The sequence below is a fragment of the Callithrix jacchus genome, chromosome 10 (genome assembly GCF_049354715.1).
Source record: "Callithrix jacchus isolate 240 chromosome 10, calJac240_pri, whole genome shotgun sequence".
In the NCBI taxonomy this organism is placed as follows: Eukaryota; Metazoa; Chordata; class Mammalia; order Primates; family Cebidae; genus Callithrix; species Callithrix jacchus.
In genome coordinates, this window is record NC_133511.1 from 120567556 (window position 1) to 120581773 (window position 14218).

Sequence of the window (14218 nt, forward strand, 5' to 3'; positions counted from 1 at the left end):
TAGGTCCTGAGCGCCTACACAGAGCTTGACCCATAGTAGGTGCTCAGAAGATACCTACTGAATAAGGATACAAGGTGAGGTTCATCTGTGTGCTGGGCTTTGCACCAGTGTGTCGTGTCATCTCAGAGTTGAGTCCCACAACAGACCCCTCACATTTGCTCACCTAAGGAGCAATGCAAGGGCCAGCACCCCCTCCTCCCTGAGACATCTTCTCTTCTCTGCTCTCCTAGCTGATGCCAGAGGTGACACTCTGATCTGTCACTGGCCAGCATACAGAGGACCCTAGAAACGGCTGAGGGGCAAAGACGTGGAATAAATCCCAGACCTCGTTGCATATTTTTCGGGATGTATCAATGTCAGGAACAGCTCAAATGCAGATCAAACCTGAGAGCAAAGCTCTGAGGAGGAAAGCAGGCAGGAAGGGCGTGGCAAGAGTGACATTCTGAATGGCGAGGCACCAAGGAGCTGGGGAGGAAAGAGGCACAGACTCGGCTGCAAAATCCATCTGGCAACTTTTAACCTGAAGTTGGGCCTCAGAGCCTGAGTCTCGTGATGGATGCGACTCCAGCTGGGCCAGGTATGATCAGGGTCCCCAATCCTTCTGTAGTTCCAGATCCACAGATTCACAGGCTCTCAGACCTGAAAGATGACACCCTGCCTCTTCAAGAGGAGATAACTGACATGAGGAGAGGGGAGACACCACCCACAGTGATACTACTTGTAAAAGTCAAGGACTTGCAGCTTACTTTCTTCTTTTTTCTTTTTCCATGTTGAACATAACCTTAATACAGAGAGTTATATGATCAGTGACCCTTAAATTTCCTTTACAAATGAAGCTCACCTGGAAACGGAATGCACAGTACCAGGCCTGGGGTCAAGGAGGAAAGAAGACAGAGGGGCCAATGCTCATTGGACCAGTAAGTCTAGGGCACTATCTGATCGAGGGATCCTGGGGGCAGTGGGGGCTGATGAAAGGGGGTGCCTTTTCTGGGGCTCCCAGGCATGAATTGTCTCTGATAAGGGCTCTGCCACCTCCGCAGGCCTGCCATTTTCTCTTCCAGGCTCCAGGGAGTCACTCGTCTCCCATTTTTCCTACCTGCTGCTATACAGAAGCAAACTGATTGTATGAGAACCAGTTCCAGCATTTTTTGTAGCCTTAGAATGAACCTGTTTGTTATGGCAGATGGTAAACAAGTGGTTGCGTCTCAGATGTTGGTTCCCAAGCCAGCAGCTTTTCCTGCACACGCACCCCACTGTCTGTCACCTTCTCCCTGGCTGTGAGGCTCCCTGAGCAGCAGGAGCCCCTCCCACAGGTCCAGCTGATGCACTGGGCTGGGCTCAGCCCATCAGGGTGGCCCCTTCCCCTTTGCCCATGACTGGTTGGGTGTGGAAATATGACCCAATTCTGGCCAATAGAGAAAGGGACTTTACTCCCTGAAAAAAGACAAATAATCAGAATCATCTTTCCCTCCATCTTTTGGGCATTGCCAGGTGAAAAATGGGCCACTCTGGCCAGGCGAGGTGGCTCACGCCTGTAATCCCAGCACTTTGGGAGGCTGAGGTGGGTGGATCATGAGGTCAAGAGATCTAGACCATCCTGGTCAACATGGTGAAACACTGTCTCTACTAAAAATACAAAAAATTAGCTGGGCACAGTGGCACATGCCTGTAGTCCCAGCTATTCAGGAGGCTGAGGCAGGAGAATTGCCTGAACCCAGGCAACCCACCCAAACCTCCCAGTTGGAGGTTGTGGTGAGCCAAGATCATGCCATTGCACTCCAGCCTGGGTAACAAGAGTTTCCTCCATCTCAAAAAAAGAAAAGAAAAGAAAAGAAAAAGAAAAATGGGCCACTCGAGGCTGCTACAGCCATGGGAGTCCCTGCAGGGCAACAGTGCAGAGCCAGGACCAGTGCAATGAAGAGAGCCTGCCTGAGTCCTTGCTGGCCTTGGTGAGCCACTAGACCCAACCTGAGTCACCCTCTGCCTGCCTTTCTGTTACCGAAACAACTGGTGTCCAGGCTGTGGAAGCCTCTTTGGGTTTCATTCAGCTTCTTGCAGCCACATGCATTTTTATGGTGCCATGAGCGCCTGTGTTCCACATGGCCTAAGGTACCCCTCATCTCCAGGCCATCCCCGTGGTGTGAAGCACCTCCTCTGGTTTTCCCCAGAGGCTTCTTGACCCATATTTTCTGGGTGTCATTACAAGACAATGTCCTATGGGGTGCACTGGGATTTGACATCTCCCTGCCTCTAAATCCAACCCCTTCCTGGGGTAGGAAGAGCTGCCCAGGGTTCTTGTTACAGGAGACCTTTATTTCTCAAGCAGGGGCAGAAATTCAGGGCTCCCCTTCTACTCTTGCTGCTCGTAAGGTGGATTTAAAGCACCAATGAGTCCATGGCTTGTGTAGGAAAGTCTTAGTCTTTCCATCTAGAGAAATATCTCATTTTTAAACAGTTGTCTCTCTTGAACAGTGTTTAGTATTTAAGTGAGGTTTAAATAGTATCAAAAGAAAAGTGAAAGTGAAATTCCCACCATTTCACTATAAAAGCTGATCCACAAACAAGAGCCCCAGACCTCACCTTGGCTTCAAGATGGCTTCAGTAAGTTTCCCAGAACTTTGCATTACTGACTCTACAGCAGGTGGGCAGCTCCCCGGTGGAAAGGCCTCAGTCTGGGCTCCTGGCCTTGGGCACACGGCTCCAGAGCTTGCCTTTAGAAGGCTGTCATAGGAAACTGTATTTGTCTTTTAACAGTGCATCTGTCCAGTTGGACACTCGAGCTCTGAGCAGAGCCCACCTCCTCTGTGTATCTGGCACAGACCCCCCAGTAGTAGAGAACTGTGAGGTGCCAGTGGAGAAGGCTGTGGTCAGGTGGGGGACCCTGGGTGATGGGAAGTGAACAAATCCCACCATCGTCTGCTTCTGCTGAGAATAGGACTCAGTTCCTTGACTCCAGACAGTGCTTTCTCTCTCCTCGTTCCTCTATGGCATTGCCCTCTTTAAAGGTGCATTCTCAGCAGCGTTCTGAATACTGAACTCTCTCCTCCTATTAGCCCCCATGTGCCGATGGGCAGAAGCTCCAGGAAGAGCAGGCTGAGCTCAGCGGTGTGTGACTAAAAAGGAATAGCTGAACTCAGGCTATTACTAGAAATGAAACTATTCCAGCAAAAAGTCCTCAAATTCTGAAGGGCAGCCCACTCCAACAGCACCTCCTGATTCTGGGGAAGGGCTTTATCGCTGCCAAAACAAATCAGGGCTGTTAACAGGGAGCCATTTCTTTATTTAGGCCAAAGCTCATATTTCATTGGCCACCAGCTGCTACTGCTCGTGCCTTGACTGTGGTTTTACATAGTCAGCATTATGGCCCCTCTCTCTCCCTACATGGAGACCATCTCTGGGTCCTGCAGGGCCCTAAGGCACAGAGGAGGAGCTGGGCAGGAGTCCTGGCCCTGCTCCTTTCCCCTCCCTCTTTCATGTCTATTTCCTTTGACCCATTGCATGCCACGTCCTTCACTGGATCCTGGAGGTGCAGGGATGGAGGGAGGGATGGAGGGATGGAGGGATGGAGGGATGGAGGGATGGAGGGGAAGGGAGGGAGGAGCTCGCAGGATCCTGCCTGCCTGGAGCTCAACAGCCCAGAGGTCCACAGACAGGCACAAGGAATTTCAGCTCAACTTGACTCCTGCAGAGAGGAACGAAGGCCCCAGGGCACCCAGGGCCTGGAAGTGGGGTGCAGGCAAGCTGACACAGGCTGGGGCCATCAGGGCAGCCTCTCAGGTGAGGGGGTCTGAGGGAGGGGAAGAGGAAGATTGGGTGCAGGGAAGTGAGGGAGGCAGAGAGACCCAAATGTGCAGAGCAGCAGAGGCCAGAGCCAGGGCTGTGGTGAGGGGCTGGGATGTCGCTCAGTGGGCCTGCAGGTGCAGATCCCAGGGAGGGAGAGGAGGGTGAGGAAGGGCTGGTCAGGAAGGGCCTGGAGCTGCCCACAGGGTGTGTCCTGAGTCCTGAGGCCAGAGGAAGGTCATGGCCAGATGTGCCCCTGGGAAGGCTGCCTTGGGTCCTGAGGGGTTGGATACGGAGTGGCAGGGACAGGAGGCGGGGGCTGGTCAGGCGGCTGTGGGGGTCACAGAGGCAGGCATGGGGCTGCCTGATCAAGTCATTGGGTGGGATATTAACAAGGACACCAACCAGGAGAAGCTTCTGGAGTCCACATGATTGGTTTTAGTGACTGATTATTGGCATGAGGAAGAGGGCAAAGGTGAGCAGACCCCGGGTCTATGATGGGACATCCTGGGATGAGGGAGGAGGAGGCTGTCACCCCCACTGAGGACAGGCACAAAGAGGGCAAAATGGAAAAATCCTCTGACCATGAGGTTGTTACACCCTGCAGTGAGACGAAAAAGTGGGGAGGAGTTGAGGAAGGGGAAGAAGATGGGCGAGACAGGAACCAGGGGGAGGGGTGCTCAGGGAAGACCCAGCTTGGCCTCCTCCCAGCTGGTCCTCAAGCAAACCCCTCCACCTCTCTGATCCTCAGTTTCCCCACCTGTGCAATGGGATGATCATGCCTTCCCCTGGGGCTGTGTAGAGGGTGCAGTTATCTTAGGACAAGTTCCCACAGAGGCCTGTTCTGTGAGTGCAGAGCCCCCAGCTCTTGCTGTGAGCTCCTGTCTCCCAGAGACGGGTGTCCTGAAGGTAGATGGGGCAGGGTCTGAGAAGGAGGTGGCTCTCAGGGCCATGGATAGGCATAGGGCACGAGGAGTGATGAGAAACCAAGGGTCGGTCTGCAGAGGGCGGAGAGCTCAAGACTCACCTTCCTAGCCTTGCTCCCGGCCTCAGTGCAAGTGCTGGTCCGTGCAGGTTCCTGAGGATGCACGCACATCCGCATCTTCAGCATGCACGCACGGCACGCACCTCAGGCACGCACCACAGCACCGCACGCACGGCACGCACAGCACCGCACGCACGGCACGCACCTCAGGCACGCACGGCACGCACAGCCCGCACTCACGGCACGCACCTCAGGCACGCACGGCACGCACAGCTCGCAATGTGCCACACATGCACCCATATGGTCCGTGTCTCTCACATCCCGCAGTATCATTTTCAAGGCTTCCAGGCCCTGGTGCCTCCAGTGAGGAGAGCCTTTAAAAGTGACAGTAGGGCTGGAGATCTCATGGGAGCTAGGAGCTGGTGAACATCAGCAAGGCGTCTCCAGGACGAGCTGCAGCTCCCCTAGCCAGGGTCTCTGCTCTCGCCTAGAAGGTCATATATACCGTCTCTTTTTTGTTGCAGCCACTCCAAGAGCCACAACCTGGAGACCTGATTGAGATTTTCCACATTGGCTATGAGCACTGGGCCCTCTATGTGGGTGACGGCTACCTGATCCATCTGGCTCCTCCAAGTAAGGGCTGATTAATATATAATTTTTTAAATATTTATTAATAAGATCACGAGAGCCACTGAAAGAGAGTTAAGCAAGGGAAATGAGTTAGGAGACACATTCTTCTTAGAGGATGCTTGATGAGACTGTACACATATGTCCCATGGAGTAGACACTGGATTCCATCAGTCCTGGCAGAATAAGAAACGAGGCCGTTGCCTCCCACAGTGAAGCTGGACTGCTTCCAGCCTTGGAATCTCTCTAGCTCAAAGTCAGTTACCTTGGCATGCAGAGTCTCATACAACTTAAACCAGCCAGGTTTCTGAGGTCTCAAAGAAGAAAGTTTCTGAAAAAGAACAATGGTCCTCCATATTATATCCTTTGCCTCATATGTTTTTACAGAACAAGGTGTCTTGATATTATGTACTTAGGAGTTCTTAATGGAGGCAATTCTCACAGGTTTATACATTTTTTTTTTAATTCTCATTGAAATGCACAGTAAGCAAGGTCAATGATTTATTTACCTCATTGACAACAGAAGCAGCAAGATGACATACCCGGTTAAAAGTAGAATGAAGGAAATGGATGTATGGACAGTCAATGAAAGGGTAAAAAAACAAATGCAGAAGCCAGGCACAGTGGCTCATGCCTGTAATCCCAGCACTTTGGGAGGCCAAGGTGGGCAGATCACTTGAGATCAGGAGTTCAAGACCAGCCTGGCCAACATGGTGAAACCCCGTCTCTACTAAAAATGCAAAAATTAGCCAGATGTGGTGGTGCACACCTGTAATCCCAGCTACTCGGGAGGCTGAGGCAGGAGAATCCCTTGAACCTAGGAGGTGGAGGTTGCAGTGAGCCAAGATCACAAAATGGTACCACTGCGCTCCAGCCTGGGTGACACCGTCTCAATCAACGACAACAACGCAGAAATGAGACAGTGAGACTGCCCGATTAGATAGGTGCAGGCAAGTTCATGTCCTCTAGGGCAATGCCACTGTATAACTTTCAACGTTCTCTTTTACCATTTACATCGTCACTGGACAAAACTATTCCCATCACTATCAGAGCAAGATGTTTGCATCTTACTAGTTTTCTCCAAGCCATCATCTCCCAGGACAGGGTTGTAAAAACGTCTGAATTGATGGAAAATAGCAAATCAAGCACACTTAATCTAGATGCCCCTCAGAGACCTTGTAAGACAAAGGACGGCAATGAGGACACATGGTCCCTTTTGTGCCCTACTTGCAGAGTGTAAAGAGGCTTTTGTAAGACAATTTTCCTTTCTTTTTTTTTTTTCTTTCTCTGAGACAGGGTCTCACTCTGTCACCCAGGCTGGTATGCAGTGACGTGATTACGGCTCACTGCAGCCTTGACTTCCCCAAGCCCAAGGCAGGTGATCCTCCCACCATAGCTTTCTGAAGAGCTGAGACTACAAGCGTGTGCCACCACACACAGCTGATTTTTGTATTTTTTGTAGGGACAGGTCTCTGCATGTCGTTCAGGCTGCTCTCGAACTCCTGGGCTCAAGTAGTCCACCTGTTTAGACTTCCCAAAGTGCTGGGATTACAGGCATGAGCCACTGCGCCCAGTCAACAGGATTTTTCTTAAGTGGGTTCTAAGTGCAAACATCAGCCTTGACATTAGAAACAGGGGCAAGAGAGGAAACACACCTAATTATTGTGCACATTAAGTACTATCCATTTTAATAAAAATAAGATAACACTTGGAGTCACTATAGCATGGAATTGAGACTCCATTGGTTGACAGTACCTCTCTATGTGTCTAGAACTGTGCCAGATCGTAGGGCAGCCAGACAATTTTACAAAGGATTCCCTCAGAGTCGGCTCAGAGCAGTGGAAGGATCCTGCCCTTTGGGGCTTAAGAGAAGCAATTTCACATCCTGATTCTGGGACTTTTCATAGCACAGAAGAGTCTCAGATGTCTCTCTCAGACCAACATGGTTTTTAAATAGAGATGGTAATTTTCCTTGAACACTAAAAAGGAGATTAAATTAGGAAGTATATGTAACAGCATAGCATGGTAACTGAAACAGTAGGTGCAAAAACAAATTGGATCTTTTTCTGAAACATAAGTGTACGAAGCTGAACAGGTAATAAGTATGTTTTTCCATCATTGTTTATAATGATGAAAACTTTTCCAATACCGAAATGACTGCTAATAGGGGATTGGTCACATAAGTGATGTACATGAATAGAATGGGATATGGTAGCAGCCACAGACGATCATGGCATTCACTGACCTAAACAAACATTCACACCTTATTTGATTTAAAAAAAAAAAAAAAAAAAGAGGGCCGGGCACGGTGGCGCATGCCTGTAATTCCAGCACTTTAGGAGGCCGAGGCGGGCAGATCACAAGGTCACGAGGTCGAGACCATCCTGGCTAACATGGTGAAATCCTGTCTCTAAAAGTACAAAATTAGCCGGGAGTGGTGGCGTGTGCTTGTAGTCCCAGCTACTCAGGAGGCTGAGGCAGGAGAATCGCTTGCACCTGGGAGGTGAAGGTTGCACTGAGCCGAGATTGCACCATTGCACTCCAGCCTGGGCAGCAAGAGTGAAACTCCACCTCAAAAAAAAAAGAGCAAAATCTGTGAATCCTCTAATCACATATGTGAAAGGATAAACCCCAGTAGCTCCCTAATGGAGATTTCAAGCCCTTCTCTCCCGACTTCACCTTCCCCTGCCAGTAAGTGTGCCTCTGACTGCAGGTGAGTACCCCAAGGCTGGCTCCTCCAGCGCCCTCTCAGTCCTAGGCAGCAGTGCAATAGTGAAGCAGGAGCGCCTGGAGGATGTGGTGGGAGGCTGTCACTATCACATCAACGACAGCTTGGTCCGTGAGTACAGACCACGGCCCATTCAGGTGATCATCAATCCTGCGAAGCAGATGGTTGGTTGGAAGATGAAGTACAGTATTGTGAGCAGGAACTGTGAGCACTTTGTTACCAAGCTGAGATATGGCAAGGCCCGCTGTAAACAGGTAAGGAACTCTCTGGATGATCCATCTCCCCTGGGGATGTCTGCTTGGGGCTGGGCTCACTGTATCACCATGAACAATACAAATGTAGCCTCTTAGAGACCCGCTGGCTGAGAGTCAGGACCTCTGAGCTCCAATGCCAGATCTGCTTCTAATCCAGAGTGTGTGTGGACAGGTCCCTTCCCCTCCAGGCCTCTCCGTGTGCAGAGGAGGGAGTGGATGGAGGACCTCTGAAGATCCTTCCCCTCTAACACCTACGCTGAAAATGGCTCCTGAAGTTCTGTGGGTCATCAGGAGAATCTGGGCCAACCCAGGACCATGACAGGTCCCATAACTCCCCAAAGAGCACTCAGGCAAGGGACACTCAGGGTCCGGGGACCTGTGTAAGAGCTCAAGAACATTTGTGCGTAAGATCTGGGCACAGCCTCTATCCCTTCCCCCTTCATAGTCTTTCACATTTGTTGCCCCAAAACACACAACTAATAAGTGGCAGAACCAGATTCAAACCCCAGCTGTCCCTTTCTAGAGTCTCTGCCTGTGATGCCGGCCGGGCAGCAGCTCAGGCCCCTTAGCCTGCATGACTGAATGGAGGGGGCCCTTGCTGAGAGGGGCATGATGGCAGAAGGAGAGGCTTTGGGGAGGGAAATCAAGAGTTTGGTGTGGTATGTGATGTCTGAGGCGCCCCATTAGAGGCCCAGGTGGAGATAAAGCATGGAGTTGGAGTTTAGGCTGAAGTAGGGCTGGACGTTTCCAGGCTGCAGTTGCGAACAGTACACAGTGACCCCAAGGCACGCACATGGCCATGCCTCCCTAAGTCTCCCCTCAGCTTCTGCCACAGCCCTCCCTGTGCAAAGGTGTAGCTCAGGTAGGACCCAGGCTGCAAACCAATCCCCAGTCTGACCCCGGCACTCTGACCCTGGGAAGCAAGGCACAACCCTTCTTCCTTGCCCCAAATCAGAACAGATGTCCTCACCCGGAAGCTGTCTCAAAAGGATTTCGTCGGCCCATTCTCAGTAAAAGCCCAACACCAAGAAGTGGTCACAGCTCAGAAAAATGGAGGTCCTGGGGACCAGCCAACAGCTTCTCTGGGAGAGGATTCTGAGCCAGCCAGCGGAGAGGGGAGAAGAGAGGAGATGCCAGGCTCTAGGGGAGGCAGGAGAGCAAGGAGAGGGAGAAGAGTTCCAGGCCCTTGGGAGGGAGAAAGTGGCAGCCTGGGCTTGCTGTGAACTCTCAACAAAAGCTGCTTGCTTTGCAGGTGGAAAGGGCCAAGGCTGACAAAGGTGTGGCCATGAGTCTTGGAAGTCTGGCTATTATTATTGGATGCTCTTTTGCGATTGGGAGATACCGAAACCAGTGACAGCCTGAAGCAGCCACAATATCCTGTGTTAGAAGCAGCTGTGGAGGCCCCAGTGGAGATGGGCCTCCCCATGCCTCCAGTAGCCTGACCCTTGCTCTCTGTCTTGGGCTCTCTCTAGCTCCTTTCCTCTCTGTTTCCTTCTCTCGCTGGCTAAAGGATGATCTAATTGAAACAAGACTGAAGGGTCAATAAACATCCATTTACCCCTTCAGAAAGGACTTCTACCATGTTTTCCTAGACTTCTAAATCACAAAGGAGGAAAGTAACATTGAGTGAACACCTGCTGGGTAGTTCCAGCAATTTCTAGCTGTGTGACCTTAGAGAAGGCTCTTGATTCTCAGAGCCTCAGTTATTTCATGTTAGGTAATGTCAGAAGAATCACGTAAGATGAGGCATACAAGACGCTGGGCACCATGTCTGATACGTAACAGATGTTCAGTGAATTGTCTCCATCATTCTACACAGACATAACATCGACATAATTGCATGTCACTAATTTTACTCTCAGGAAGGTGAAAAAACGTAATTACCTCCCAATGTAGTCTCACGGGGTGCTTAAATCCCCTCACAACACCTACACATCCACCAGCATCTTCCCAGTTACCTCCTTTACCTGGCCCTCTTTTTAGAAAGTTCTTTTTTCTTTTTCTAGTTCAAAGGTCTGAGTTCTCACCCACCTGTGACTACAAGATGGAGTAATATTCTTTCCATGCCTGAGCTGCCATGGCTGAAGCTGGTCCTGGGAGGAATGCTGAGAATTAGTTACCTCTAAATCCCTCTCCACTACTTCGAGCATGTCCTGGGTGTGGTCCCAGAAGTGCCCAGGTCCCCATGTTTCTGTACTTCCTCACTCCAGCCCCTGCCACCAGTGACCCTACTCAATGGCCACTTCCATGGGGTCACTGCAGCCACCATCACTCTGGCTTCAGGACTGGGGACATCACCCTCCCCTGGGCTGTCTTTTTTCATGCGTGAGCAAGCTGGTTGGCACCTTAATTCCCCAACGCAGTGGAGACCAGGCTGTAATGATTAATGAGACTCCCCCTGGAAGTTCAGGGCTATTGGTAGATTGAAGAACAAAGAGAACAACTTATCATTGCTACAATTAGAGGGGGCTCTGCTCAGATTTCTGGCTCAAATCCCAGGCTCCATTTGGGGATTGCAGAAGCATCCATGCCTGCCTTGCTCCAGGGCTACCTCCATATCAGAGGGCCAAGCTGCTCTACCCAGAGTCCAGGCCTAATAAGCAGAAGGCCCAGCAAGAGAAGAAGGCTTTCTCACTTCTTGTGATCTAAGGCTTACCTTCCCAGACTTCATTGCCTGTCCAGGATCAATTGCTCCAGTGTGCTGGACAATGGAAGCATCCAGGCCCTTCCAAGGTGTGCTTGGCCTACATGACCAGGTCAAATCCCCATTAGGAGTCTCAGGCATCCATGTACCTGCACTTCATGTGATTCTCAGAGTTGCAATGAACACTGATCCACGTGGTTATTTTACTAATGTGTCTTTCCCTGCCAGAATTTTGGGGGTGGTCCAAGTTTGGTACCATTGGGACCGTAGCATCAAGCACAACACCTAACTTACTATAAGCGCTCGATAGACAATAGATTACAAGTCAAGCACGGTAGCATGCACCTGGAATCCCAGCACTTGAGAGGTTGCAGCAGGAGGATTGCTTGAGCCCAAGAGTTCAAGATCAGCTTGGGCAATATAGTGAGATACATACCATCTCTTAAAAAGAAAACAAGATAGTGGTTTACTTAATTAACAAATTTATTAATTAAGAAAAACAGGGCCAGGCACAGGGGCGCACAAAATACTGTGATTCCAGTACTTTGGGAGGCCAAAGGAGGTTTTGAGCTCCTTTGAGCTCAGAAGTTCAAGGCCAGCATAGGTAACAACAGGGTCAACATAGGAAAACCCTGTCTCTACAAAAATTAAAAATTAAAAAAGATTAGCCAGGCGTGGTGGTACATGACAGAGCAGGAGCATCGCCATCTTGGAGAAACACCACCATGCTAAGTTCCCCTCAATTTAAAAACTGCCTCTCACTGCAAGATCTGGAAAAATAAATGCCTAAATCCCGCCCCAAAACATCAGCCTAATGACTAATGTCAGCATAACCAGAAACATTCCAGCCCTAAGATAAACCCCTTTTTTCCAACCAGAAACATGCCAACCCCAAGATAGCCTCTCCTCTGCTCAGAGACATTTATACCCTGCAATAAACTTTCCCTCACATAGAAACATTTCAAACCTATGATAAGCTCCCCACTTCCTAAACTCTTAAAATGTCCTTAGTTTGTAAGAACGTTCCTGACTGAAATCAACCAGAAGCCCCTCTCAGGTTGATTATTGAAATAAACCTGTCTTTGACTGTTGAGCTGCTTTTTGTGTTTCCCTTTCTTTAACTCTTACAGCATGTGCCTGTAGTCCCAGCTACTCAGGAGGCTGAGGCAGAAGAATCATTTGAGCCCAGGAGTTCAAATTTGCAATGAGCTATAATCATACCACTGCACTCCAGCCTCAGCAACAGCCTGAGATCTCATCTTTAAAACAAAAAGAAGTACAAGTAAAAAATAAAAATAAGGACAGGACGGTGGCTCAAGCCTGTAATCCCAGCACTTTGGGAGGCCGAGGCGGGTGGATCACGAGGTCAAGAGATCGAGACCATCCTGGTCAACATGGTGAAACCCATCTCTACTCAAAATACAAAAAATTAGCTGGGCATGGTGGCGCATGCCTGTAATCCCAGCTACTCGGGAGGCTGAGGCAGGAGAATTGCCTGAACCCAGGAGGCAGAGGTTGCGGTGAGCCGAGATCGCGCCATTGCACTCCAGCCTGGGTAACAAGAGTGAAACTCCGTCTCAAAAATAAAAATAAAAATAAAATAAATAAATAAAAAATATGACCACTCTTCTCAAAAAATGTTGTGGCCACCACAGTAAATGTTAACTCCCACCAAAATTGTGTTGCTATAAAGTTGAGAAATACACTGAACCAGTTCCAGACCTCTCTGGACTGACTTCCATGAACTAGATTCCACTAAAATGTAAACTTTATTTTTTCATTAAATTCATTAAATGATTGTATCACCTCTGGACAGTCCTTGGTCTTAGCAAGTCTTTTTGCTAAGAAAAGTGGCTGAAGGCCAGGCATGGTGGCTCACACCTATAATCCCAGCACTTTGGGAGGTCGAGGCAGGCAGATCACCTGAGGTCAAGAGTTCAAGACTACCCTGTCCAACTAGGCAAAACCCCATCTCTACTAAAAATACAAAAATTAGCCAGGTGTGGTGGCAGGCACCTGTAGTCCCAGCCACTCAGGAGGCTGAGACATGAGAATTACTTGTACCCAGGTGGTGGAGGTTGCAGTGAGCTGAGATTGTGCCACAGCATTCCAGCCTGGATAACAGAGAGAGACTTTGTCTCAAAAAATAAATAAATAAAAATAAACAGATAAAAGTGACTTAAAAGAGGATGCATATATTCCTTCCGCAGGCTGTTTTTCAGCTCAAGAATTGTTCTTTTTTTTGAGACAGAGTCTCACTCTGTTGCCCAGGCTGGAGTGTAGTGGCACAGTCTCACTCACTACATCTTCTGCCTCCTGAGCTTTAAGCAATTCTCCTGCCTCAGCCTCCCAAGTAGCTTGGATTACAAGCACCCACCACAACACCTGGCTAATTTTTATATTTTTAGGAGAGACGGGGTTTCACCATGTTGGTCAGGCTGGTCTTGAACTCCTGACCTGAAGTGTCCCACCCGCCTTGGCCTCCCAAAGTGCTGGGATTATAAGTGTGAGCCACCATACCCGGCCTCAGCTCAAGAAATTTTTAAGAAAACTGATCGGTGCTGAAGAAACAGGAATCCTGGGCTGTGTGTGGTAAGACTAGATTGTCCTTCTGTGTGTGTCAGTCTCGAAGACAGCATCCCTCTCCCCGCCCAGGAGTGACTGGACAGCTGGCAGGACAGAGAGAATCTCTAGTGCTGCCCTCCTGCCTCATGAACAATGAAATGTTTTGCTTATGTGCATTCACCAGAAAGTCTCTGAAGGTGGCTGGAATCTGAGACAGCCAGGACATCGGAGGAGCAGGGGAGCTGTCAGTGCTGCCTGCCCTACTACCCTCTTTCTTGGGTGGCTTAAAGTCTCCTATTGGGGTCAGAGAAAATAATTTAAGACATTAGCAAGGAGGGTCTTAGTTCCTGCAAAGATCTGCTCAAACCATCAGGCGTTCCCATGGTTGGGCCTGGCCCTTCCTGCAGAGCACTGACCATTGGCCCTCAAGACACAGGAGAAGCAGGAAGCTGTCATGAAAGAGCACCATGGAGAAACAAGGGCCAGGTATGGGGCCCTGAGCTCTGGCTTCAACTCTTCAAAGAAAGGGATGTTTATTTTATTTTATTTTTTGCTGAGACGGAGTCTTGCTCTGTCATTCAGGCTGGAGTACAGTGGCACAATCTCTGCTCACTGCAACCTCTGCCTCCTGAGTT

General features: G+C 49.7%; 1 protein-coding gene across 1 annotated transcript; it reads left to right on the plus strand.

The window, feature by feature from the left end:
• The first annotated feature begins 254 nt into the window (after positions 1-254).
• On the plus strand, positions 255-12134 carry LOC128929124 (uncharacterized). The gene is made up of 4 exons (XM_078341238.1): positions 255-577; positions 837-917; positions 5290-5398; positions 9627-12134. The coding sequence occupies exons 1-4, from the start codon at positions 557-559 to the stop codon at positions 9644-9646; spliced, it is 231 nt and encodes a 76-aa protein (XP_078197364.1). The 5' UTR covers positions 255-556; the 3' UTR covers positions 9647-12134.
• The last annotated feature ends 2084 nt before the right edge of the window (positions 12135-14218 follow it).